The 24,221-nt window shown below is 44.2% G+C and overlaps 1 protein-coding gene across 2 annotated transcripts in view; it reads right to left on the bottom strand.

The window, feature by feature from the left end:
• MAT2B (methionine adenosyltransferase 2 non-catalytic beta subunit) overlaps positions 1 to 24,221 on the bottom strand; it is a 331,869-nt gene that overhangs the window by 142,869 nt on the left and 164,779 nt on the right. For both annotated transcript variants that reach the window (XM_086931408.1, XM_086931407.1), the window contains exon 2: positions 9,186 to 9,380. In XM_086931408.1, coding sequence (XP_086787534.1) covers positions 9,186 to 9,380 — 195 coding nt within the window. The remainder of the gene's footprint in view (positions 1 to 9,185; positions 9,381 to 24,221) is intronic.

The raw sequence follows: 24,221 nt of genomic DNA, 5'->3' as shown, positions 1-24,221 counted from the left end.
TTGGATTACAATGTGCGTAAATGCGCACAGCTTTGAACGTTTTACTTACCTGTGAAGATTGCTATTGCAAACAGAACTTACCTTCAAACGGAGTTCTTGGTTTTAAAACATGTAAAAAAGAAGTGTCATTTTTAGGTTTCGCCTGAGCCAGTGCATTTTAATAAAATTGTATAAAAAATATTTTCACTAAAGTTTAACACATACACACCTTATTAGGTTATTTCTAGACTCACATGACCTTCAACCCTGAGGTAATATTTGAGTATTTGACATATTTGGTTGTATTAATACTCCCCGTGCCATTAATCTGCCTTTCCTGGATATATAGGATGCATTTAGTAAATGACGGTTTTATGCACAGTGCAATAATGCCTACGTGGTCCATCAGAGTCAAGAAAAATATTAAATAAACGGATAAAATATCACTGCAGAGGGAAAAAAAGCACAGCTCAGGTCACTCATGCTATCCTCCCTCGCATGGTCTCCAAACTCTACTCCTGCTATTGAATACTCACTTAGTTTCATCTGGTACGGGCTACTGGTAAAGTGAATGTTACTGCCTTCAACTGAGACCCCTATTAAGAAGAACAACATTTTTACAGCACCACTCCTACCACCTCTAAGTGCTGTAAATAACAGCTGTTGCGCGAAGTAAAGATATCAAATTTACACACATCTGAAGGATGGTCTGCCCATTACACTCCAAGTCAGTAGTGAGTGTTTAATTTCCTGACCCTCCTTGTACTGTTACTGTTTTTGAGAGATTGTTGTGCAGTGCTGTGTGCATGTACTGAGTGTGTGGTTTAAGTTCTCCTTTTAAGCCGAAGTAAACTCCAAATGTGACAGAACGTGTTCACTCTCATTGGCATGGAGATTTGCACATGGCGTCTCTGATGGGCAGAGGCCATTTGCAACAAGGGCTGACTGAAAGGCCCTCTCGAAGGATGGGCCCCATTTGCAAGTGCATATTTAACAAGCATTGGCATAGCCAATAGGTCTCACCTTTGGGACCTTATAAGTGTTTAGCCATGCAACAGTTGATGTTGTTGCACCAAGGATATTGTGCTGCATAACTTAATACTTATAAGGTCCCAAAAGCAAGACCTATTGGCTATGCCAATGCTTGTTCAAATTTGGTCTTGGATTTATTCTTTGAGTCGGTGTCTCATTCATTGCCTCTGTGAGTAAAACGTATGCTTAACACTACTCTCTGATAAGCCTAACTGCATGCCCACTCTACCACAAAAGACAGCATTAGTTTTATTTACTTTAGTGTCTGTAAACCAATTGGGGACACACTGAACTCCCTGCACAGTGTACTTTGTTTTAGTAGACTATATAGAAAGTCAGCCACATGGTCTAGTATGGTATATTTGGGGCAAGACTAGGTTGGGTTGATTAGTTGGGCTGTTCTTAATTACTTTTGGTCTTTCTTTCTTTCTTTCTTGACCAACAGAGAGCAAGAGGAAAAACATGCCAATTTTGGGTAATCTGTGGGAAAACTGTTCTACATAGTTCCTTCTGGGTAATTTCTCTCACTAGACAGATTCAGCATTCAAATAAAACCTCCGTCTGAGATCATTTGTATGACTAGCGCTTTCTCATAAATAGATTAGTATGACACAAGTGCAAGAGTAATCTGTATGTGGATTTCATGAATTATACAAATCAACGTTTGGCTACAGACCACACAAAAATGCACGCAGGACTACTGCATGGACCTATGTGGCGAAATTTAGATCACAGTGTTCATATTCATACTTGGAAAAACGATTCCTTCTTTTCTTAACCTTCGAGGACTAGTAAAAGTTGTATACCTGTTATACAAACATAGTAAGAGAATGTCCCGATTCTTGCCCTGGTCCATTCACAGCCAGATTAATTAATTCAATGTGCCCTGAATTATTTAGCGGGCCCGAAGATGATCAAGAACAAAGTTACAACATTCATCACTTCGGAATCATGTAAAAATGATAAGGTGCAGAAAGCACAGCGTCACAACATTTTGCTAAAGCATACAAGAAATTTAGGCTATGTTGTCCACCCATGTAATCAATACAATGGATATAGTAGTAAGAAGCACAATTTAACATACTCGAAGATTTGATTAGGCCTGGGTGGTGAACTACAATTCGTTTGCGGACTTTACTGCACTTCACACTCCGCGGAGTGCAGAAAACTCCGCTTTGCGTAGTGCAGCTGAGTTTTTTCCCGCTCGCGAACGGTAAGTTCGAGAGTGCAAGATGCCGCTCGGGTAGAATTTCTACCCGGGCAGCAGGAAGACCAGTGCGAATGGCAGTTCTCACTGCACTCGGCCACTTGTGGAAGTCCGATGAGTTTTTTTTGTCACTTCGCGGAGTTCTGCATAGCAAAACTTCGCAAACTACGCCCAGGCCTGGATTTGATCACATCAGTTCACTAAACATTTTGGAGAGATGCCTAGTCTAGACTGACCACACATCTAACGTGAAACTGCCTAAGATTTCTAACAGTATTCTGATTATTTTCTTGTAAATAATTAAACCAAAACCACTGTGTTTCTCTGTGAATATCTGCATACTATCCAAACCTCTATTTGTTTGGTTTGGGTTGAAAACTATTCCTAAAAGTCTAGAACACTATGTGTTGTGCAAATGATCAAGGAGGAATACAACTTTCCTCATGCCTATTACAAAAGGAAGGTTAGATCTAATTATTTTCCTTCATTTTTAATTTTTATTTCTTTATTGGCATTTACAGGTGCGTATCACCATGATCACGGAAATGATGCATAATAGGCAGAGCTGTTAAACTGTAAAACAACCATCAATCCCAATGACATAGTATTTGTGTATGGTCAAGCCATGGCCTAGTCTACCAACCAAAAGCACTGGTCAAATGCTGGGGTGGCCGGCAGACAAAGGCAGCCCCGTCGTAGAGACAACTACAAGTGGGAAGTCTGAAGCACACAAGGCTCAAACAATGTTTTGATCAGGTGCCTCAAGAAACCAAACTAAACAGGAACTAAACTGCCCAGGACACTGGGGAGAGTTAAGTGGAGGTCCAATAATAAAATATCGCAGTCTGCCTCTATGTGTATCCGGTGGGGAAGATCTAAGGGGGGGGGATTCCAGACAGTTTGGCAGCAGTGCAGCACCAACCACATTGCGAATCCATAACCGGTCACCCTCGGTGCCTCTGGGAGGAATAGCATCTACGGATGGGGCTCACATTTGTACCGTAGTTTGAGCACGTACAAGTCCCACAGCGTGGCAGTGTTGCCGCCCCCTTAGTCTACTGTCTCGCATCATGGCGTCAGCCTCAGCAGTCGCCCAACAAAGCACAACCCTGAGCCAATAATCGATCAGCGGCCGCTGTCCCGCCCTTCAGGACATGGCTATTAGGTGCTTGAAAAGAACCATTGCCAGATCAGCAAATTTGAGAGGAGCTTTGGTGTGTTTCGAGCGCTTCGTGATCCCTACCAAACAAAACATGGGATCTGGCAGATCAGGCATCTCCAGTATCTCCATTATGTGTTCCATGATCTGCTCTTTCTTCTGATTTCTTATGTATCCTCTTTCCTTGGTTTTACTTTTTTCCTCTGAAAGTGCTTATATGATATAAATTTTCTTTTTATACCCCTGCTCTCATCCCATGTTTGATTTCACAAATGTTGTCATTTTCTGTCTTTTCCCTTTTTTGCAGCGTTTTACTCAAATTCCTGTTATGCAACACTCATGCATCCAGTATGTTTAACATTGTCTTGTGGAATTCTATAAGACTTAGTAGTCCGGTCAATCGACCAAACTGTACTTTTTCGCTTATCTAAGCAGGACTGTCATTTTTGCCTTTTTACAAGAAACTCACTATAATGCTGTTGAATCTGCTGAACTGAAAAGACAATGGGTTGGCCAGGTTTTTTCCTCTCCTGAAATTAATTGTAAGAGTGGTGTTGCTAGTATATGTCATAAATCTCTGGGACTACAGGTTACCTCCACTGAATATGATACTGATGGACAATGGTGCTGGCAATGCTATTACCCATAACAAGCATATTACTGTGTTTAATGCTTATAGCACAGTTGAACTTGACTCCAATTTTGGCATTCTATTAAGGTACAACTTTCTAATATTTATAATTTCTATTTAACTATGGCAGGTGGCTAACAAATTGTTGGATCCATTTTCGGATATAAAGTCTAAATATAAAATGTAACTAGACAAATCACATAAAGCATTCCAATCACCCATCTCATTTTGACCACTATTTGATGTTTGGAAAACTTGTAACCTGCATAAATGTTAATGTTCTTTTTCTCTAATGTTCATCATACAATGTCCAGAATTGATTACATTTTAGTCACTAAATCATTGCTACCAAATCTACAACCCTCTGAAATTGGCTTCATTTTTTATCTGATCTTGCACCAGTACTGTCCTCTTTTGACTTTTCTACTATTGATTCCAAAACTTGCAGAAGGAGATTTAATAACTTATTGCTGAGGCTAATGCTTTCATACAAGAATTGTTCCACTTCAACCGTACTACGGATACGTCTAATGTTAAGCTTTTAAAACCTCCTTTAAACTTTCACCATAGCTTACTCGGCCAGAATAAAGAAAAGTTTAAATGCTTAATATCTCCTCCTATTCACACATATTAAGACACTTGAACATGCCTACTTTACCTCTAAATAGTCCTCCGTGGTACGTGATTTGGTCAAACCTAAATCTGACCTTACACTTGCTCAAGTTGACGCCTGAAATATTTCATTCAAAGTCAAATCCAAGTTTCATGGGGGTCAGAACGGTGGTAAAATGCTTCCTAACTACTTCAAAATAAAAGCAGATTGCAAAACTGATTTCACATTGATCTCTAATCCAGATACATCCACCGCTTTTCAATACTCCTATAAAACACTATATACAAAGGATACAACCCCGTCTGCACTTAACAGACAGAATTTCTTTGATGGCCTCCCTAGTCCACATCCCTTACAGACATATTTGCTGAGTTGGAAGTGGATAATACAATTTAGGAGGTTTTGGAAGCAATTACAGCTTTGAAAAGAGTAAAAGCTCCTGGCCCAGATGGGTTTTATATCTAATTTATGTTATCCCTATCTTCATTTTTTACTCCCAAATTATTAGAATTGTAAAACTCTTTTCTTTCTGATTAGAAATCTAGTGGCACCTTTTTGGAAGCCCTGATAATCATAATTCCCAAATAAGACAAAGGCCCCAAACTCTGTAAAATGTTTAGGCCCATGTCCAAATCAACTAAGATTGCAAGATCTTTGAAAAGATATTATCCTCCTATCTTGAATCCGTGGTACCCCTTCTTGTTCAAACAACGAGTGGCCTTCAAAGCCCTTTACCTTGTTTTTAAGGCTCTGCACGGAATCGGACCCAGACCTTTGCAAGCCATGTTTTCCTGGTACACCCCCACCAGAACGCTCCGCTCTGCCTATGCCTGCCTTGTCACAGTACCTAGATTCAACAAGGTCAGGACTGGGGGTAGATCCTTCAGAGTCGCAGCTGCAAAACTATGGAACAATCTGCCCCTTGACATCCGCCAAACGTCTCAACTACTTCCCTTCCGAAAACGTCTCAAAACCTGGCTTTTTCCCTAAACTTTATCCACCTGCCAATCACTTTCAGTACCCTGATTTAGGAGTATTCTCTAGCGCCAGGATACCTGCAAGGTGACAGCCGCGCTATACAAATGTTTAAAATAAATAAATTTTAAAATAAACTTGTTAAACCTGAACAATCTGGCTTCATTAAGGGTAGACTTGCCACGGACAATGCCAGAATGTTCTCCAACACTGTTAGTCCGGCCTGAAAAATGTATATCCCTCTTACGGCCATCTCTCTGGATGCTGGAAAAGCTTTTGACCGTATTAATTGGCAATTTTTGTCTACTATCCTTCACTGGTTTGGTTTTGGCCCAAAATGTATTTCTTTTATAAATGTATTGTATTGCAACCCCATAGTCAGTGTTTTGTCAGCTGCTGTGTTTTACCAGATTATGGTTGTCCCCTTTCCACTTTGTTATTTGTCCTCTGCTTAGAACCATTCCTGGAACGCATACAATGGAATACACTTATATCTGTCTTCAGATATGGTTCTCTGGGAGGCTAAATTATGTGCCTATGCGGATGACATTCTCATTTATGTGTCCAATCCTTTGACTTTCCTGGTCCCTTTTTTTCTCAAGAGATTTCATTATATTCTTAAATCTCATGTTATAAGCTTAATTTTACTAAAACTGCGATTTTACCATTGAATTCTCTCTGCTAATGCCAATATCAGCTTTACTTGGTGTCCTGTAAAAATTAAATACCTGGGCATTTGGTTTTCTCCCGCCATACCGGACACACACAGTCATAATTTCAACAGGTGGACATCCAGGTTACAAGCATTACTCCGGTCTTAGTCTCCGCTGCACAAAATACAAAATAATGATTGTACTGCACGTTCTTTATGCCATCTCTAAGATTCCCTTTTAAATCCCCAATTATTATTTTAAGCAACTTGACTCCATTTTTATGAAACTCCTATGGAATACTAAGCATCCCCATATTGCCCTCTCTAAGCCTAAATGGCCAGTGTGAAGAGGATGTTGGATTTTAAACTTTACCACTGCTTTTTTTATCCGACAATTTTATGCTATGATTAACAATTTTCAAAATCAACCTGTTCCAATGTGGATTCATTTTGAACGCTCTTTACAGAATGACTTTTCCTTTAAAGATGTCATTCATATGTCAAACTGTTCCTTTTTATCTAAAAACCGCATTTTAAGATATTCAAACTATTAACGTCACAAAAAATCCAACAGTGATTTTTGTACTCCTCTATTTGGTACAATAAATTTCTTAAAATGCGCAATAGATCATTTTACTCTAAACATTAAAAGGAGAAGGGTATTATATCTGTTCATCAATTTGTTAAAAATCATTTTTTAGTATCTTTTGAATACTTACAAAAAATATATAACTGATTTCCTTTTCTCTCCAATGTTTCTTTTCTAAATACTAGATAAATCCCGATCAAACAAAACCTGTACCTGTTACACCTTTTGATCCAGTTTTGCATGACACTATTCACAAACCACCCTTTATGTACAAGACATTAATATCGTCTAATTCCAACAGAACTAAAAGTTCTCTGGAACAGGTATGTAAAAACAATTTAGCTCTCTTGTTTTCTCCAAAAATCTGGGATGAAATTTGGCTTAAACTATCCACTATCATATATCACAAATGGAGACCACGTCTAGAATGTGACCAAGACAGTGTGAGGTGCCGTTTAATTATAAGGGCATCTCACAAAAAGTGATGGACTGGCATCACACACCACCAGGTGTCATGCTTCATCATCTGCCAGTCCTCGCCCTCCAGAAACCCCGTTTGGTGGAGGACAGGCATACACCTGACAACAGGGATGCACTTACTAAAGTGAGTGGGGGCCCAAAAGGAAAAGTGAATTTAAAAAGCCATCAAGAGTTCCCCAATGTAATTTTATTTAGTGAGGGAACCATGTGGGGTCTAAAAGCAAAAAGCGCGGTGAATAAGAAAACAATTATCCAATCACCGCTAAGTGAATATTAAAGGATAGGTCAACATGTTTCAGCCAGGGTGTCCAAAGGGTACATGGCTTTCATCAGGACCAAATTGAGGGGCTCCAATCTTACCATACTGTACTGGTAGTGCCACTCTGTGGCTATGACCTATAGTCTCTATCCACTCAGGGGGTCCATTGACCCTTTAGGGGGGGGGACTTGCCCCATGGGAGGCGAGGGTTGGGGAGTACCCAGTGATCACACTCGTGAGTGTTAGGTAATTCCCAGTAGGATCACCTATGATGTACGTCTCTCTGTTCCTCCCCGACGACTTTTTGCTTTTAGACCCCACATGGTTCCCTCACTAAATAAAATTACATTGGGGAACTCTTGATGGCTTTTTAAATTCACTTTTCCTTTTGGGCCCCCACTCACTTTAGTAAGTGCATCCCTGTCGTCAGGTGTATGCCTGTCCTCCACCAAACGGGGTTTCTGGAGGGCGAGGACTGGCAGATGATGAAGCATGACACCTGGTGGTGTGTGATGCCAGTCCATCACTTTTTGTGAGATGCCCTTGTAATTATACGGCACCTCACACTGTCTTGGTCACATTCTAGAAGTGGTCTCCATTTGTGATATATGATTTTGACTGGAGGCTGGCCATCTTCTAGAGCCCTCCTGCCTCTTGTTCCCCCCTCGGGTACGTACCTGAGCTTTCTTGTGGTTTTAAACTATCCACTACCTCTAAAGCTGCCCACATTACGCAGCTACCCTTTTTATTTATAATAGAGCGGGTATCACTCCAGAATCTGTTGCTAAATTGAATTAATCTGCTTCCCCTTTATACTGGTCATATTTTAAATATACTGGCTCTTTACTTCTTATGTTATACAAGAGTGCTCATGTTAAACTTTTTTGGTCGCAGGCTGGTCTACATGTTTGAAGATTTTTAAATGTAATGTACTGCAGAGTGCATTTGTAGTCTCTCTATCACCTAGTTTTGAGTATTTATCCCCTAAACCTTTATTGTTTGATCTTTTCATTGTACTTGCTTTTAAAATGATTCTTTCTTTTTGGAAAAACTTTTCTAAACTATCTGTATTTACATGGTAGAATTTTGTGTGTGAAGAACATTGAATTCATACAGTATCGTCTTTAACTTTCCATCAAAAAATCAAATCTGATCTATATTGGTTACATTTTACTACTTTTCTCTCCCTGCACTAATCAACTTCTTAATCTATCTTAATGTATCCCTCATTACATGTTTTTTCTCTCATGTGTGCAATTCTTTTACTGTATAGCCAATTATACAAATGTTATTTGTATTATTGCTGTCTGAACCCACAATAAAAAATATTTAACAAAAAAAATCTTTCGCACTCACATAGAGACGTTAATTGGTCTTGTATCCATCCAGCACACAAAAGTAGATAACGTGTCAAATCATCTGAAACACTTTAATTTAACAATTTGTTATTTAAAGAAAACCACAATTATTTTATGAATATTTAACTAAAACAGTCTGGAGTTCACTTAAGAGGAAAGCCGTGCAGAATAGACATAGCAAAAGATTATAACTGGACCAAATATTAGGGGTCAATGTTAAAAGTAAGAGAAATCTTGCTAAACAGCAATACCTGAAAATTCTGCACGGTCTCACATATGGCCTCTGCATCCAGGAGATTAAGTTGTTCAAACCTGGGCCGGGCTCGACTATAGCCACAGCCGAGAACATGCCAGTCATGGTCCTTGAATTCTTTGTACACAGCTCGGCCAAGAAGTCCAGTTGCACCAGTGATCAAAGCACGCCGAGAGGGGATGTTAACATCCTCCTAAAAAGAAATTGAAAGAACAGGGACACTTGAGTTTTTGAGTTAACTACATTTAGGTGAGTGCTTTCCCTTTAAAACATCTATAAAGGCCCTTGATTGATATTTTAGGTAAAGTTTTTAAACAAAGCGACAGTGTAAAACACAATTGCCTTTAGTTAAGCTACATCTGAAATCTATGTTTGTCGTGAAAGATATTTTTCCTGACTGAATTTCCATACTAACTAAATGAAAATAAGTATATATTTTCTTGCCAGTGACATCATAGATTATAACCATATAGATTCTATGTAGGTCCACAATACTGTATCACAGTCCCCGTATACCAAAATCTTAGAAATTCTGTTATGGGTTTGTAGGAACCTGGCTCTGTACATTCTATACCAAAGTGAGGTATGGTGTGCACAGCGTCCAGTGGAACCCAAAAGGTAGGCAGAGGTAAAGTAGATAGCACCTCACACTCTATTTGTGGTAGGGTGGTCGAGCAGTAAGGCTTTTTCAGAGGACAGTATTAAGCATTTGTTGTACACACTCAGTCAGCAAATTAATTCATATACTGAGACTGAACTTCAGACCAATTGTTTTTGTATAAAAATATTATTTTAGTTCTTTTATTTTTCTGGAACCAAGCAAGCCTGGCACAGATAAGTGATAATTACATTGAAGTAAATATACAATTTGTAAACAGTTTGAATTGCAATTGTAAACGTACTTTGATTTGATTACAATAGTGTTACTGATAATGCAATGCTTTTCAGAATACAGTACATATACTTGGTATAGGATTTTTAGCAGCATATCGGGCAATTTACTTTTTAGATAACCTTTCTTACACAGTGCAGTATACCTGGATACTGCACTGGTATATTTCATGTGTACAGGTAAGCAAAAGCATTTTGGTTATTTAGTTACAGTTTTAAAGGATTTCTTAGGTTTTCCAACTCCACACTTAGAAACCTTTTATAGAAAACAGTCAATGTTATCCTATGGAGGAAAATAGTGTTATTGGTTCAAAGGTAAGTCGCTTGTTGTAGGAGTTGGTATTCTGGGGTTAGACTCAGGGGTCCGCCAGTGTCAAGGATGCACTCTTGTTACACCCTCAGAGGCACTAGGGCGGCCAGGTGCACAGTGCTGAGGCACACTGTTCTCCAATAGGGGATAGGGGACCTCCAGTTGGTGGCTGCTGACGAGCAGGGCACTGGCTTGTGGGAGCATAGCTCCTGGATTGAGCTCAGGGCAAATGCTGGATTAGGCCAGGACAAAAGATGCACCCTCAGCGGCACTGGGGAAGCCGGGTGCAGAGTGCTGCTTTTGAGTCGGAAGCCCTGTAGTAAGTCAAAAATTGCTTTATTCGAGGTTCTCTCATAAAAGCATATACAATCTCCAATATAAAACAGTTAAAAAGCGTTTTTGTTAAAAGTAAAACTTATTTTACAAGTAGACAAATAAAAAACCTAAATGTCATTACATAGCAAGAATTATAGCAATCCCTCCCCCTCTTCCTGTCTATTCTCTTTATCTCATATCCAGGTGGAAGGGCAGCCAACACGTCTGGTGCAGACGAGGCATTCAGCCATGTCTCGGTGAGAAAAAGGGCATCCGCCTGATCGTCCATCAGGTAGTCGTGGACTTCCATCCTGTGTTTCCCTAAGGAGCGGCAGTTAATAAGGGCAAGATTTAATATCTTTCCCCTACGCCTAGACCTAAGTTGCCGCTTTACGGCGAAGGAGCAATGCACGCACTTTCTATCGCCATTCTCTATACTCATGCTGTGCTCTCTAAGCTCCAGGGAGCTATAGTACTTTACAAAAGTAAAACCCGCAGGGGTTCCTGCCCCTGGCCCCGGTCGGTCACGGACGAGCACAGACGGGCTTGCCTTCGGCGCGCCCCCAGCGCGCCCGCTGCACCCGTCCGCTGCGCCTCCGGAACAAGTCGCCCATTTAGAGCGAAAGAGGGTGGGAGGGGCCAGGCAGCTGAAGCGCTCCCCTTACACTTCCCCCAAGATGGCGATTGTTGGCTCGATTCCTGCCCCGTATCAGCACCTTAATCGGCTGCGGGGGGCCAGCAAGGATCTGAGTGCACCGGGTGGGCGGCGCGAGCAGTGGTAAGTAGTGCACAAATCAAAGTTTAAAATGGGCTAAAAGTCACAACATCGACAGTGAGCCTAAACACAGTTTAAAAATAACGAACCTCTTCACCTCCGGGCTTTCCGCCTCAAGAGGGAAGATTCCAAGCAGTAACCTAGAAATCCTCCAGCCATAGTCGCTGTGCTAGTACCACTCCAATTCCAAGCGGCCACCCTCTCCCAATAGATCTCTTTCAGGACATTTTTAGGTGGGAATGAGGCTCCCTCTGGGTTTTCCCATAGCATTTGAAGACCGAGATCACCCAGCATTTTTCGGAGTTCATTTAACCATCCGACTTTGTGGAACACATCTGTTTTAATGATGTCTACAAATCCCTCAGCATAGTGTGTAAGTTCAGGTGTAGTCCAGACCCTACGCCAATATAGAATTGGACGAAGCCTGACCAAATCTACAACACTTCCTGCCCAGATCGCACCTAAGTGGCAGCAAGGGAGTACTCTTGGGGAGGCCAGTGATCAGCCGGAAAAAGTTGTTTTCCGAACTTTGAAGTGACAAGAGTTTCTCAAAGCCCCACAGCTCAGCGCCGTAAAGTGCTGAGCCGAGGGCTTTGGCCTCATACACCTGGAGTGCTGGTTTTATTGGTTTAGTCAGGGATTTTCTATGCTCTGAGCCAAGGGCACCTACTGATTGTCTGTGTCTTAATACTGCAATGTCTATATGTTGGGACCATTAAGATCGTTTGACACATGTATCCCCAGGTACGTAAAGGCATTAACTACCTCTAGATGGCGACCATTAATGACAAGTTTTGGTCTAAAGCTTCGATGAGGATTAAAAACCATGAGCTTAGTTTTAGCCGCATTAACTTCTAAGCTATGCTCCCCACAAAATTGATCAAAAATAGATAGGGCGCGCTGTAAACCGCTCGGAGTCTTTGATAAAATCAGAGTATCATCTGCAAACATTAAAATAGGTGTCTTCGTGCCAGTCAATGAGGGGGCATCAACATTTGCAGACAACATGCGGGCAACAACACCATTGATATACAATGTAAAAAGCGTCGGAGCCATCAAACACCCTTGTTGAACTCCCCGCTCTACCGGGAAGTCCGTGGTCACCATTCCCTGCACCCCCCCGCCAACCCAAATCTTAGCAAAACTTGGTTCATGGAGCCTCATTATCATTGTCAGTAGTTCTTCAGGAAGGCCCAGATTCTTCAGAACCAGCCACAACTTAGACCTAGGGACTAGGTCAAAGGCAGCCCGCAGATCGACTAAAGCCGCATACAGGCTGCCCTTGCCCAGTAACAGTCTTCCACTGCAGTAGAGTAAAACGGAAGACCTGGTCTACCGTGCTGGTAAATTTTCGAAACCCTGCCTGGAATGGAGACAAAGCATTATTTTCCTCGGCCCAATCCAAGAGCCTATTGACAACCATCCTCCCAACCACCTTTTCGATGGTGTTGATTAGGCTTATGGGCCTGTAGTTTCCCGGTTGCGATCTGTCTCCTTTCTTAAATACAGGGATTATGACTGCGCCTTGCCATGATGTCGTTACAGTTGCACCCTGTGCAACTGCATTGGCAAGAAGAAAGATGTACTTGCTCCAGCGCTCTTTATCATTAATAAAGATGTCCGCCGGCACCCCGTCTAGACCGTGTGCTCTGCCACTAGCCACTGTACCAAGAGCCGTCATGACTTCACTGCTGCTAAAAGAGTTTTCTTTGTAATAGGCAGGCCTAAAGCCGACCATCAGGTTGGCTAGCTGAGTTTGGGCGTACTGGGATTTAAAATAGTTGACCCAGTCCTCCTGGGATACATTATTGTTAGCAAGGTCAGATACACCCCCCCCCCCCCCCCCCCACTTTACGATATTCCAGAAGTGCCTTGAGTCTTTTCTATCACTAGCCTCCTTTAACTATTGCCAATGGAGCTGGTCCCACAGTTTCTCAGCATTTGCTATACTTTTCTTGTACTCTGTTCTGGCGATACGAATGGTCACTAATCGCCTCCCCTTAATAGCTGTGCCTAAGGCTAATCAGCATTCCTACACTCAGTGTTATACCACTTAGCCGGCTTGAGGGTTGCCCCGCTAAACCTCTTCGCAGGTTTCAGGAAATGATCCCTAATGCCTGAGAAGAGGTTTACATGGATTTTAGTTACTTCATCCGTGCATGGGTCAATTGTATTCACTTGCTCAATAGCCATTATGGCTTTATCAACCTCAGCGTTAATACTATCCATGGCCTGTTGGTTAGTCATAACATGTAGCCATTTTAGCCTACGCATATCATTTGTAGGAACAATTATAGGGACACTATCTACCTCAAGGTTCGGGATTGCATAGTCCGATGTCCACCATATGTGCTCTACGCACAGCGGATTGTGGTCACTTTCTATTCTCCATTTGACCTCCATGTCACCAACTAGTTTCCAGAGCTTCATGCTACAGAGGACATAGTCAATTCTTCTCCTGTGACGCCCATTGTCAAAAGTGTTTGCCCCGTCTTATCACTCTTAGTCCTCCCGTTTAGTGCCCTTACACCCCTTTCATAACATATAGCATTTAGACAGATAACATCCTCGGACCAGCGAGTAACAGGTTTCAAATCTAATTTGGGGACTCCCCATTGCCTATCCTCCTCATCCCCAGTAAAATCATCATAAATGGCCAATGGTTCAAAAGTTCGGTTTAAATCACCAGCTATCAAAATGTTACTATCCAGAGAGTGGGTTTCAAGGAGGGAACCCAAAGTCACTAAAACTTATGACCTCCCACCCCTGTTACCCCTAGCATAAACATTGTAAATATCAAGCCATCCCAAAGGGCCCAGGTCGACTCTAATAAGTTGGATGTCTTTGCGTCTGGTGTCTACCACTTTGACAATGAGTGATAAGCTCTGTCGGACTCAAATAGTCAAGCCACCCATAGGTCGCCCCTTGGGACCCTTTGATGCTGGAACAGAGTAATTCAAATAGCCCTGGGCAAAAAGAGGTTCACACAGCCACGTCTCCTGGAAAATACAAACATTAAAATTGTTTACAAAATTTAACCAATCCTGGGACTCCTGTCTGGAGCGCAACCCAGCAATATTCCATGAGACTAGCTTGCCCACACCAACCCTATTAATGTCAATTATTCTTGTGGAAACAGCTATAGCGAGGTAGTAAGCGACCCCTGTTCTACTTCACACGAGGTACCTAGGTTCGGATCTGTTGTAATAATCTCCCCACTGTTCGAACCTATCATTAAGTTAGAATTAAGAGGGTAGTCCGCACCCAACACTTCCCTACCGACTATCTCTATTACCCCTGTGGTTTTCTCCCCATTCAGGACCGCCAAATTGCCCCTGATTCCTGGTGAACGATCTAATGTAGGTCAATCATTATTATCCAACCCCGAGCAATCTCTCTCACTTACTCTACTCAGGGTGTAAAGAGTTCGATCCAGGGGCGGGGGGCACGATTTCCTTAGCTGAATCAGTGAGTGAGCCGGGGCGCTGGTTCTGAACTCTAATGAAAAGAGATTTTCAGCAAGAAACACTGATTTCAGGGTTAACTCTATAGAGTCAAATTTATAATTTGGGGGCACTAATCCTTTTCGCCTCCAGGATGTCTTCCCTAATTACTGAGTGGCAGCCTCTAATGTGGCGCAGCCAGTGGATGGCTTTATTAATTAGGGAATCTGGGTACTCTCTATTACCAGATCTCACTTTTTCGAGTTTAGGAACATTGGTCATGTATATTTTGTTTCGGGAATAAGCGTTATTAACATAGATAGCCCCCTTTTTCCCTGGGGCACTATCCTCTTTTACTTTCACACACTCAGCTGCCCTGGAAGCGATATTTAGCCCACCTTCTGAAGTAACAGACTTCTGACGTAATTCGGAGTCATTCTCCATTACTCTAGAATTTTGTAATGTTGGCCCTCCTTTTGTACCTTTCAGAGATGTCCGGCCAATTTTGCTAGAATCAGTGGCATGTACCATGGTTAAGTCACTGTGCTTGTCCCTTGCCTGGGTTTGATGTACCTTGCTTACAGTGCTTGGTTTTGTTGGGAAGAAATTTCGTGCAATTGATGTCACATTAGGCAGGGTATTTAATCCTCCCTCCGGCTTTCCACTAACTAGAGTAGTTACATTTATAATTAATGACTTTAATGATTCTATTTTGTCGCGTAAAAGAATGACAAGGTTGGTTAGAGTATTGACTTCTTCAGACACTACTTCACCCCTACTGATTATGATATTGGGCGCAGCGTCCAAACTGGCTACCTGTTGTATCACGGGGCAGTACATATCCCTTCAGCTCCTGCGCCTAGTGACGTTTGTGGGATAGAGGACTCATTGTGAATGTCAGCCAGGACTGCAAACCTGTTACCACAAGGTATCGAGAGGACAGAAGATGACAAGTCCTCACTCGTAGCGTTAGGGGGAGCATCCTGACCCATTTGACAATGAGCCTCACTAGGTATAATCGAACAACCCCTAATCTCATTATTAGTACCATCCTTGGATTTTCTTTTTGCCCGAAACATAGCTGGAATTATAGGGGGATCTGTAGCATCGTTTACTGATCTTGATATAGCACCACTCTTATCACTTGTGACCTCACCGCTAGTGTAGCCTTGATCGGCTAAAATCTCTCTACAGTCATCCACAAGATTGTTAATTCGATCTATTACACAATTTGCAGCGACATGGCTAGCCCCCTTTCTTGGTTTCTTTCCCTTTCGATGTTTAGGGGGGTTGCCGTCCCCACCCCCCCTCCATGGATTTGCATTTCCCCATATCACCTGTATATAGGCTAATTTACTAAATACAGTAAAACTGGTAACAATTACAGACAGCCCAGTGCAGTGGAGTAAGAAGTTTAGCCCTGACCTTTAGAAGGAACACCCTCAGTCCTCTGTTATAATACAAGTTCCTCAAGTTTAGACCCAATGGTAAGTCTGGAGCAGCAGATGTTATGGACTGGGCCCTGCTCTGCCTTCTCCTGCCCCGGACTGCCACAGACTGTCCCGCCCTTGTCCCGGGCTTCTCCCGGCGACGCCCGTGCGCGTCCCGCGACGCGGAGGGATCTGTCCTTTTTCTGCGCCTCCAGGCGCGATGCTGGCCGGAAGTGTTGTGGTGCCGCTAAGCAGCCTGGGAGCTGTAGTCTCCCCCAACTGCGGCCGGTGATCTTGGGACGGCGGCAGGGGAGACAGACAGTGTTGGGGCCCCAGGTGCGGCAAATTCAGCCCCGGCAGGTTAGTGCAGCCCAAAGTGTCCTCGCCAAGTGAGAAGCTGCCCCCGCTCCACCGAGGGAGCCTGTCCTTTTTCTGCGCCTCCGGGCACGATGCTGGCCAGAAGTGTTGTGGTGCGGCTAAGCACCCTGGGAGTTGTAGTCTCCCCCAACAGCGGCCGGTTATCTTGGGGCGGCGGCAGGGGAGACAGACAGCGTTGGGGCCCCAGGTGTGGCAAACTCAGCCCCGGCAGGTTAGTGCAGGTTAGTGCAGCCCAAAGTGTCCTCACCAAGTGAGAAGCTGCCCCCCAATGTAGCACGTTTGGGCAGCAGCAGGGCTTCCTGGAACTTGCAGCACCCCACGAGAAATCACAGATTCCTCCTCCACCAGCAAAGTGGCTCCCGCGAGGGGTGAGGTATTCTTTCCCCAACACTGGTGTAGCACGATAGGGGCAGCAGCAGGACTTCCTGGGACTTGCAGTCCCCCACGAGAAATCACAGCGTCCTCCTCCACCAGCGATTCTAATTAATATTGACGTTTACTGACAGCTCCTTTCTTCTCCTTTAACACTCTGACAGACTACTGCCTTAGCCCACTCGCTCCTCCTAACTGCTCGGCGGAATTTGAAAGTCCAATTTTCCCTGGTTACTTTGTTTCAATCAGTTCCAATCAACTACCTGTTGTTCACAAACAGCCTCTGCACTCTACGCTTTGCAATTTTTTTTGTCTGCATCTGTCTTATAAAAACGGCTTGTGTATCTTACTTTTTACAGGCAGCCCAGCAATCCCTGCACCCCCTGCATTACCGAAGCAGCTTTGTTTCCAAGGCCAGGAAGAGTAGTTGAGTAAATTACTCGATGTAATAGGATAGTCACTGAGTTTACCTTTGTTTAGTCTGAGGACACAGCTCGACAGTTTACTTTTACAGCCAGCCTCTGCATTGACGGAACATTTCGTTTACTTCTGGGGACCCAGTTCCTCAGCTTATTCAAAGGGGATTTCCACCACACTTCGAGGCAAAAGAAAAGTTTCTTCCGTTTTTTCTCAGCAGCAGGGCTCGGTGTTAAACATACACATCGCCATTACACTCCAGCCCAGACTCGGCCGAGCAGCTTCCTCCACCCTGTAGCTTTCAATTGGGGGGTATCCGGTTTGCAAAAGCACTGCAGGCTCGAGGACAAAGGTATTCTTGGTGCCACCACCACTTGGAGAGGTAAGTTGGAGAGGTAAGTTGGGATATTGGGCATTGGTTAGGTACCGTCGGTTGGGCCACCAAAGGCCGTGGGGAGTCAGGTGCAGGTGTGCCCTTTAGGTTTGGATCTTCTTACCAGCTCCTGGTAGGGTTGGTGGGACCTTCCGGTTCAAGGATGGAGGCGTTGGCTTGAGGCAGGTCAGAGGTCGCCGGATCTCAGGTCAGGATTGCCACGGTGACTTGCTCTTGGTGTTGGGCCACTCGAACTCGGGCCGTGGGCGTCGGGTGCAGAGTGGTGCAAACTCGTGGATCCTTGCGTAGCTGGAGTCTGTTGTTTGAACAAATCCGGTGTTCACGGGAGACAGAGTCTTTGGGATTGAAGGCAGGCAGGTCCTCCTGGTTTCTCGAGGTTGCTGGCTGCAGGACACACCAGGATTTCGCTGGAGCATGTTCGAGGTGAGGACAGGCCAGTAGGCCTGGGGACAAGTCAGTGGACGTCCTCCTCTTGTTAGCTTCGGCACGGCTGTTCGGTCCTTATTTTCTTCTTGTAGGTTCTTGTCTGAGGAAGCAAGCTTCAGGAGTGCCCCTAAATATCAGATTTAGGGGCGTTAAAAGTAAGAAAAGGGTTGGGACCAATGGGTCCCTTCCCTTGGGTGGGTACTCCCCCTATTATGCCTCCCTCCAGTGGGAGGGGGGGCACAAGCCTTTCCCTGGTTGGCTGGGTCCCCCCATCTGCAAGATGGCAGTGACAGAGTTGTGCTTCACCTCACCTCCCCCACCTGAGGGGTGGAGTTGGCAGAGGTGGGCACACCTCTTTCTCACTTGTTTTTCCCACCAGTTCTCCTGCCCAAAGTAGGGGTCAGAACCAGTGGGGACCAGTTGGTGAAAGCATCAAGTGGCCCGCGGAAGCTCACTAAGACGGCAACCCTTTGAAGCTTCCCCTTCGTGAACCCTGCCCATCCTAGGGGGGGGGGGGGGGGGGAAGAGAGTCTTCGCACCTCGTCCCAGGATGTGCATTGTTTCAGGCCCCCGAGAGCAGTAGGCTCTCGACCCTGGGGTCCAGAAACATGTCTGGTGGTGGCAGATGAAAGATGCCCTCTGGGTGCATTTTTCATTAAATCCCACACTGGCATCAGTGTGGGTTTAATGTGCTGATAAGTTTGATACCAGTTTTCAGTGCAGCCATTATGGTGCTGTGGAGTTCGTAATTACAAACTCCCAGCACCATATACTCTTAATGGCAGCACTGCACTTATAATGTCTAAGAATGGACTTACTCACTTTGCCACTGGATTCAAGCTAGCCTGGCTGGTGAGGGCTGTTAGCCCGAAACCGGTCCCAGGATGCTTGTTTCCGGTCCAGGGAAGACATGGCTTGGCATTTCGGGCTGACCGGTTCCCATGAGGCACAGTTCAAGACTGATTTGCGTATAGCTGTGTCTGAACTGTGGTGGCAAAGTGAGCTAAAGAACGATGATGGATTCAACCCAGATCTGTGACTGGAGGAGAGTGTCTGAAAAGTTGAATGCTCTGTCCATCATCTGTTTGTGTTTGCTTTCTTTGCCCTAAGTTGGGATGGTATACCCAGACGTGGGTACCTTGCTCACTTTGCCACTGGATTCAAGCTAGCCTGGCAGATGAAGGCTGTTAGCCCGAAACCGGTCCCAGGATGCTTGTTTCCAGCCCAGGGGAGACATGGCTTGGCAGTTCGGGCTGGACTGTTCGCATAAGGCACAGGGTCAAGACTGATTTGCATATAGCGGTGTCTGAACTGAGGTGGCGAAGTGAGCTAAAGAACGATGATGGATTCAACCCAGATCTGTGATTGGGGCTAGTGTCTGAAAAGTTTCAGCGCTCCGTCCATCTCCTTGTGTTCGTCTTGTGCACAGTAGGCACGTCAGTATTTTCTCACATCCCTTATTGTCACCACTAGGCTGAGTGAACTAAAAAGAAGTTTGAAGCGTGGGGCATCTACATCATTTGTGATTTCAAGCAACACAAACCTTTGGTCCAGTGGTAGCGACGCCTCCATTATACCCGAGAGGTCCTGAATAATTGTCTTCCAGTAAGCTTGTAAATGGGGGCATTGCCAAAGAGTGTGTAGAAACGATCCCACTGCCTCAGCACATTGCAAACACAAAGGTGTGGAGGCTTTCCCCATGGTATGTAGCCTCTAGAGATCATAATATGCATGGTGCAGTATCTTAAATTTAATCTGGCGTGACTTAATTGCCACTTCATAAAGGCGCATTTGTGCTGCCTCCCAGTCTATAGCGGTACAAAAGGGGGTGGTGATGGACGGAGCATCTGAATAAATCAAACACTCACACCCAGTCAAAAGATCTGGGTGATGGATTAAACCCAGATCTTTTGACTGGGTGTGAGTGTTTGATTGATTCAGATGCTCCGCCCATCACCACCCCCTTTTGTACCGCCTCCCAGTCTATGTTTGCAAGGTCACCCATGTCAGACGCCCATCATTCTCGTAGCTTGCGTAGCATGTCTGGCATGTTGTTGTTGATCGGCTTATACGTGGAGAAGACTGCATCTTTATCTAACTCCTCCATCAGTATCCATCGTTCAAATGGGGTGTATTCTGGGATCTAAGCCTCCTCCAACCTTACTGCCCGCCACACATGGCGTAAATTGTGCATATTTCAAAAAGTGGGATTCGTGTAAATTATATATTACGTTGCCCTTAAGAAAAGGGTGCGATATCCCTGTTCTTGAGGATGTCCCCCACTATTGCGATGCCTATATCATCACAAGCCCCAAAGCCCGCAATATCGCCACCTCTTTCAGGCATGTCCCTTTCTAGAGAGGTGTTTCTCTGGTAATCTTGTTTACCCACCCAAGAGTTCTGGGGGCCCTAGCCCAGGCTGTCAAAGCCACCTGCACAGCAGGCGGTAGTCTTCGGAAACCCTTCTTGCCAAACAGATATTGTAAGAGGGATTTCTGCCCTAGCATCATGCACCTGATACGAAAAGTCAGGTTATCTTGTGGGGCGAAACTCCATTCTACTATTTAAATACTTTACTTCGTCCGCAGGCCTTAACAACTTGACACAAATAAAGTACACAACAACAGTATCATCACGGGATCGCAGGATATTGCAATTAGTTACTCTACCTTTAAAATAGCAGAAAATAGAATAAACCAGAAAGAGGTTCATGCAAGCGTGGCTAACAGGTAACTGCTAAATGTTCCAGGAAAAGCAAACCATTAGTATGGCTCAAAATACCATAATAAATACAACTTGTCATGTTTGTGGTTAAAATACAAGTGCAAGTGGAACCAACGTTATGAACAATAAAGAAAATAAATACTGAAATCATAAACAGTAAAACAAAAATAATTAACAGATCCAAAGCTTCGGCAGCATAAGAATGAGGTGCCAAATAACATGGAGCGTTAACCCCTTCCCTGCTCGGCACATTCCCCTGCTGTGCTGGGGGGAGGGTGGGCGCGCGCAGTGCTCCCATGCTCATGACGAGCACAGCTCGTCATGAGCTACAGTGCTCCTGTGCTCATGACTAGCTGAGCTCGTCACGGCCGCACCCGTTTCTTTAGAACGCTCAGCACAGCAGGGGAATTAGCCCAGCGTGCGGTTATCTAAAGGCCACCGGAGCACTGTAGCTCATGACGAGCTGAGCTTGTCATGAGCATGCAAGGGGTTAACCCAAACAGACAACCAAGAGAAATGAAACATTGTGCCATGTAATAATTATACGGCAACTTTGCTTAGTCTTGCTGACCTTATCTTCCAAGCCCAAAGGAGGTACCTTGATGTGGCAAAGGTAAGGTGCTCTAGGTGTCACATCTCAAGACCCTTCCAGCCTCCCAATAATGCATTATGCCCAGCAATCTACAAACCCGAACTATCCAGTGCTTCCTTGGGGTAACATAACATGGATAGAAAAAGAAAAATTGGTCCTCTATCTCACAAGTTAGAGGCCAAAAGGGGCAATCGGCAATCGTGTTCAAAGATCCTTCCCATTTTGCCGTGAAGGATTTCAATGAAAGGTTAACAATTCTGAATGTATAAGGATCCAGCAAGACTGGGCCGAATCCTTTGTAGATACAGTTTAAAGCTTGGTAAACACTTGTTGCTGTAGGAACTTGGCAACCACACCCTCATCCCATTGTTCATTCCACAGCTTATATAATATGAACTACCAAAAGGCTCTTTTTTTTTACCCTGGCCGCGGTTTCTTTATTTAGTGCCATTTGAGTATGCTAAACTTCATCCATTTTAATAGGACTGCAAAGGGACTTAATCTTGCTGAGCCATAGCGCCTGGGCCTTTCCATCAAGCTTCAAGGCCTCTGCTAAGATATCCTGATGAATAAATAGCTCAGCTACTGTCCAAATGCATGGCCAGAACTTCAGCATCTTAAGAAGGGGAACGGACGGCATTGATCTTCTGCAGTGCTGTGTCAAAATGAATGGGGACCATGGGAGAACTTAACGGCAGATAAAAAATTTATCTGATTAAAGGTCAGCACTTCCCCAGAGCTCTACTCCATAGGTAGCACCATTTAAGGCTGTAGCCCTATATACTTCGAGCACTGAAGAGATTGAGCTGCTTGAGGTAGCTTTAAATGTCCTCAGTATAGCAGATGCTCTGCGTTTGTACTTTGCACAATTTGCGCCCCAGGAGCCACTCAGTCAATCCGACGCCTACGTAGTCAAAACGTGTGCTCTATGATTGTTCCCTCAATATACATCTTCCCCCTGAAGGAGCAACAGGGTCTAATTGCCATGAATTTTGTTTCACAGTACTGATCTTAAACCCTCTGGCCACACAGTAGGGGGAAAATTTGTCCAAGAGGGCCTGCAAGCCCATGGTAGTTCTGGACAACAAACGCATATCATCTGTCAACATGGGTACCAAAGTGCTTACGCCCACAAATTTATGGGCATCGTGCTTGCAGTCTGCTAGCAGGTTAACAACACCATCGATATACAAGCTGAAAAGAGTAGGGGCTAAAATGCCGCCCTGTTTTACACCTTGTCTAATGGGAATTCTAAATGCAAGATCTTTATCATTATGTCATCTCACCTGGGTATAGGTGTAGGAATGGAGTCTAATCAAAGTTCATAAAAGGTCACCTGGGATCCTATAATCCCTTAGGACCCTACATAGACTTTCACTGCGGATGAAGTCAAAGGCGGCCCTCAGGATGATAAATGCAAGGCATAGATGTTCCTGTCTTAGATCAATATATTTCCAGCGTATTATCTTAAAGCGCAGCACCTGATACAAGGTGCTAACCTTATTTCTGAACCCTGCCTGGGAGTTAGAACGAATATGATGTTCAGACATCCATTCCAACAATCAAGCTAATACCTGCCTGCAAAAGATCTTTTGACTTACGTCAAATCAACCTGATAGGGCGATAATTGGCAGGGAGATCCCGGCTACCCTTTTAAATATGGGGACAACTATTGCTCACCGCCACGAGAGGGGGGATGTCATTGCCTCTCAAGATTTCGTTACTCAGTATATTTATGTACACCACTCAGACAGTTGGGGCAGACACGTACAAGTCCCTCGGAATGCCGTCCGGGCCAGGGCTATCCCCCTTTTCAGCTGGCACAACTCCGCTCAGTTTCTTCCAGGCTAAACTCTACAAGAGTCATGGATCTTGCACTATCGAGGCAAGTTGAGAAATATTTTGGCCACTAATGGACAACAAGGAGTTTGGTGCTTGCACCATGTATAACTCTGTGAAGTGTGTCACCCATAGGTCAGGATGAACAGCAGCATCAGGCACAGCTTTCAGGACACGACTATCATTGGACAGAATCTTCCAAAAGGCCCTACTGTTAGTACATAGAGTCAATTACATTCTCCCATTGCACATCTTCTCCCGATTTCTTACTGATTTGAAGAATCACTTTATTGGCGTTTGTCACTCCCCAGTCTCTCTTGTGTCCTTTGCCCTTAGGGCTTTAAGAAGCCACCTCCTTAGCCTTTCTGAGCTTTGAGGAAAACCATCTAGGTTGAGAACTGAACCACTGGCCTCTCTGTCCATCTTTGGTAAGCTACATTTGTAATTGATTCCCCAGCTCACAGTGGAGGCTATCAAACCCAGGAAAATTATTTGCTCTTAGATCAAGGGAAGTAAATATTAGTAGAAAGGTTGAGTATAGGGAGCTTAGGGCTCGGTCATCGTGGCATAGCCTTTCCCATTTTACATTTCGATGGCTGTTGGTCACAACAATGGAACCTCCGGCGATGCCTTATTCGGTTGGAGTATTTGAGACCGGTATTTCCCAACTGAACACAAAAAGCGCGGTGATAAGATATCCGCACTTGGTGTGACCACCATGTCAAACA

The sequence above is a fragment of the Lissotriton vulgaris genome, chromosome 7 (assembly GCF_964263255.1).
Source record: "Lissotriton vulgaris chromosome 7, aLisVul1.2, whole genome shotgun sequence".
Classification (NCBI taxonomy): domain Eukaryota; kingdom Metazoa; phylum Chordata; class Amphibia; order Caudata; family Salamandridae; genus Lissotriton; species Lissotriton vulgaris.
This window is presented reverse-complemented; position numbering and strand designations above follow the sequence as displayed.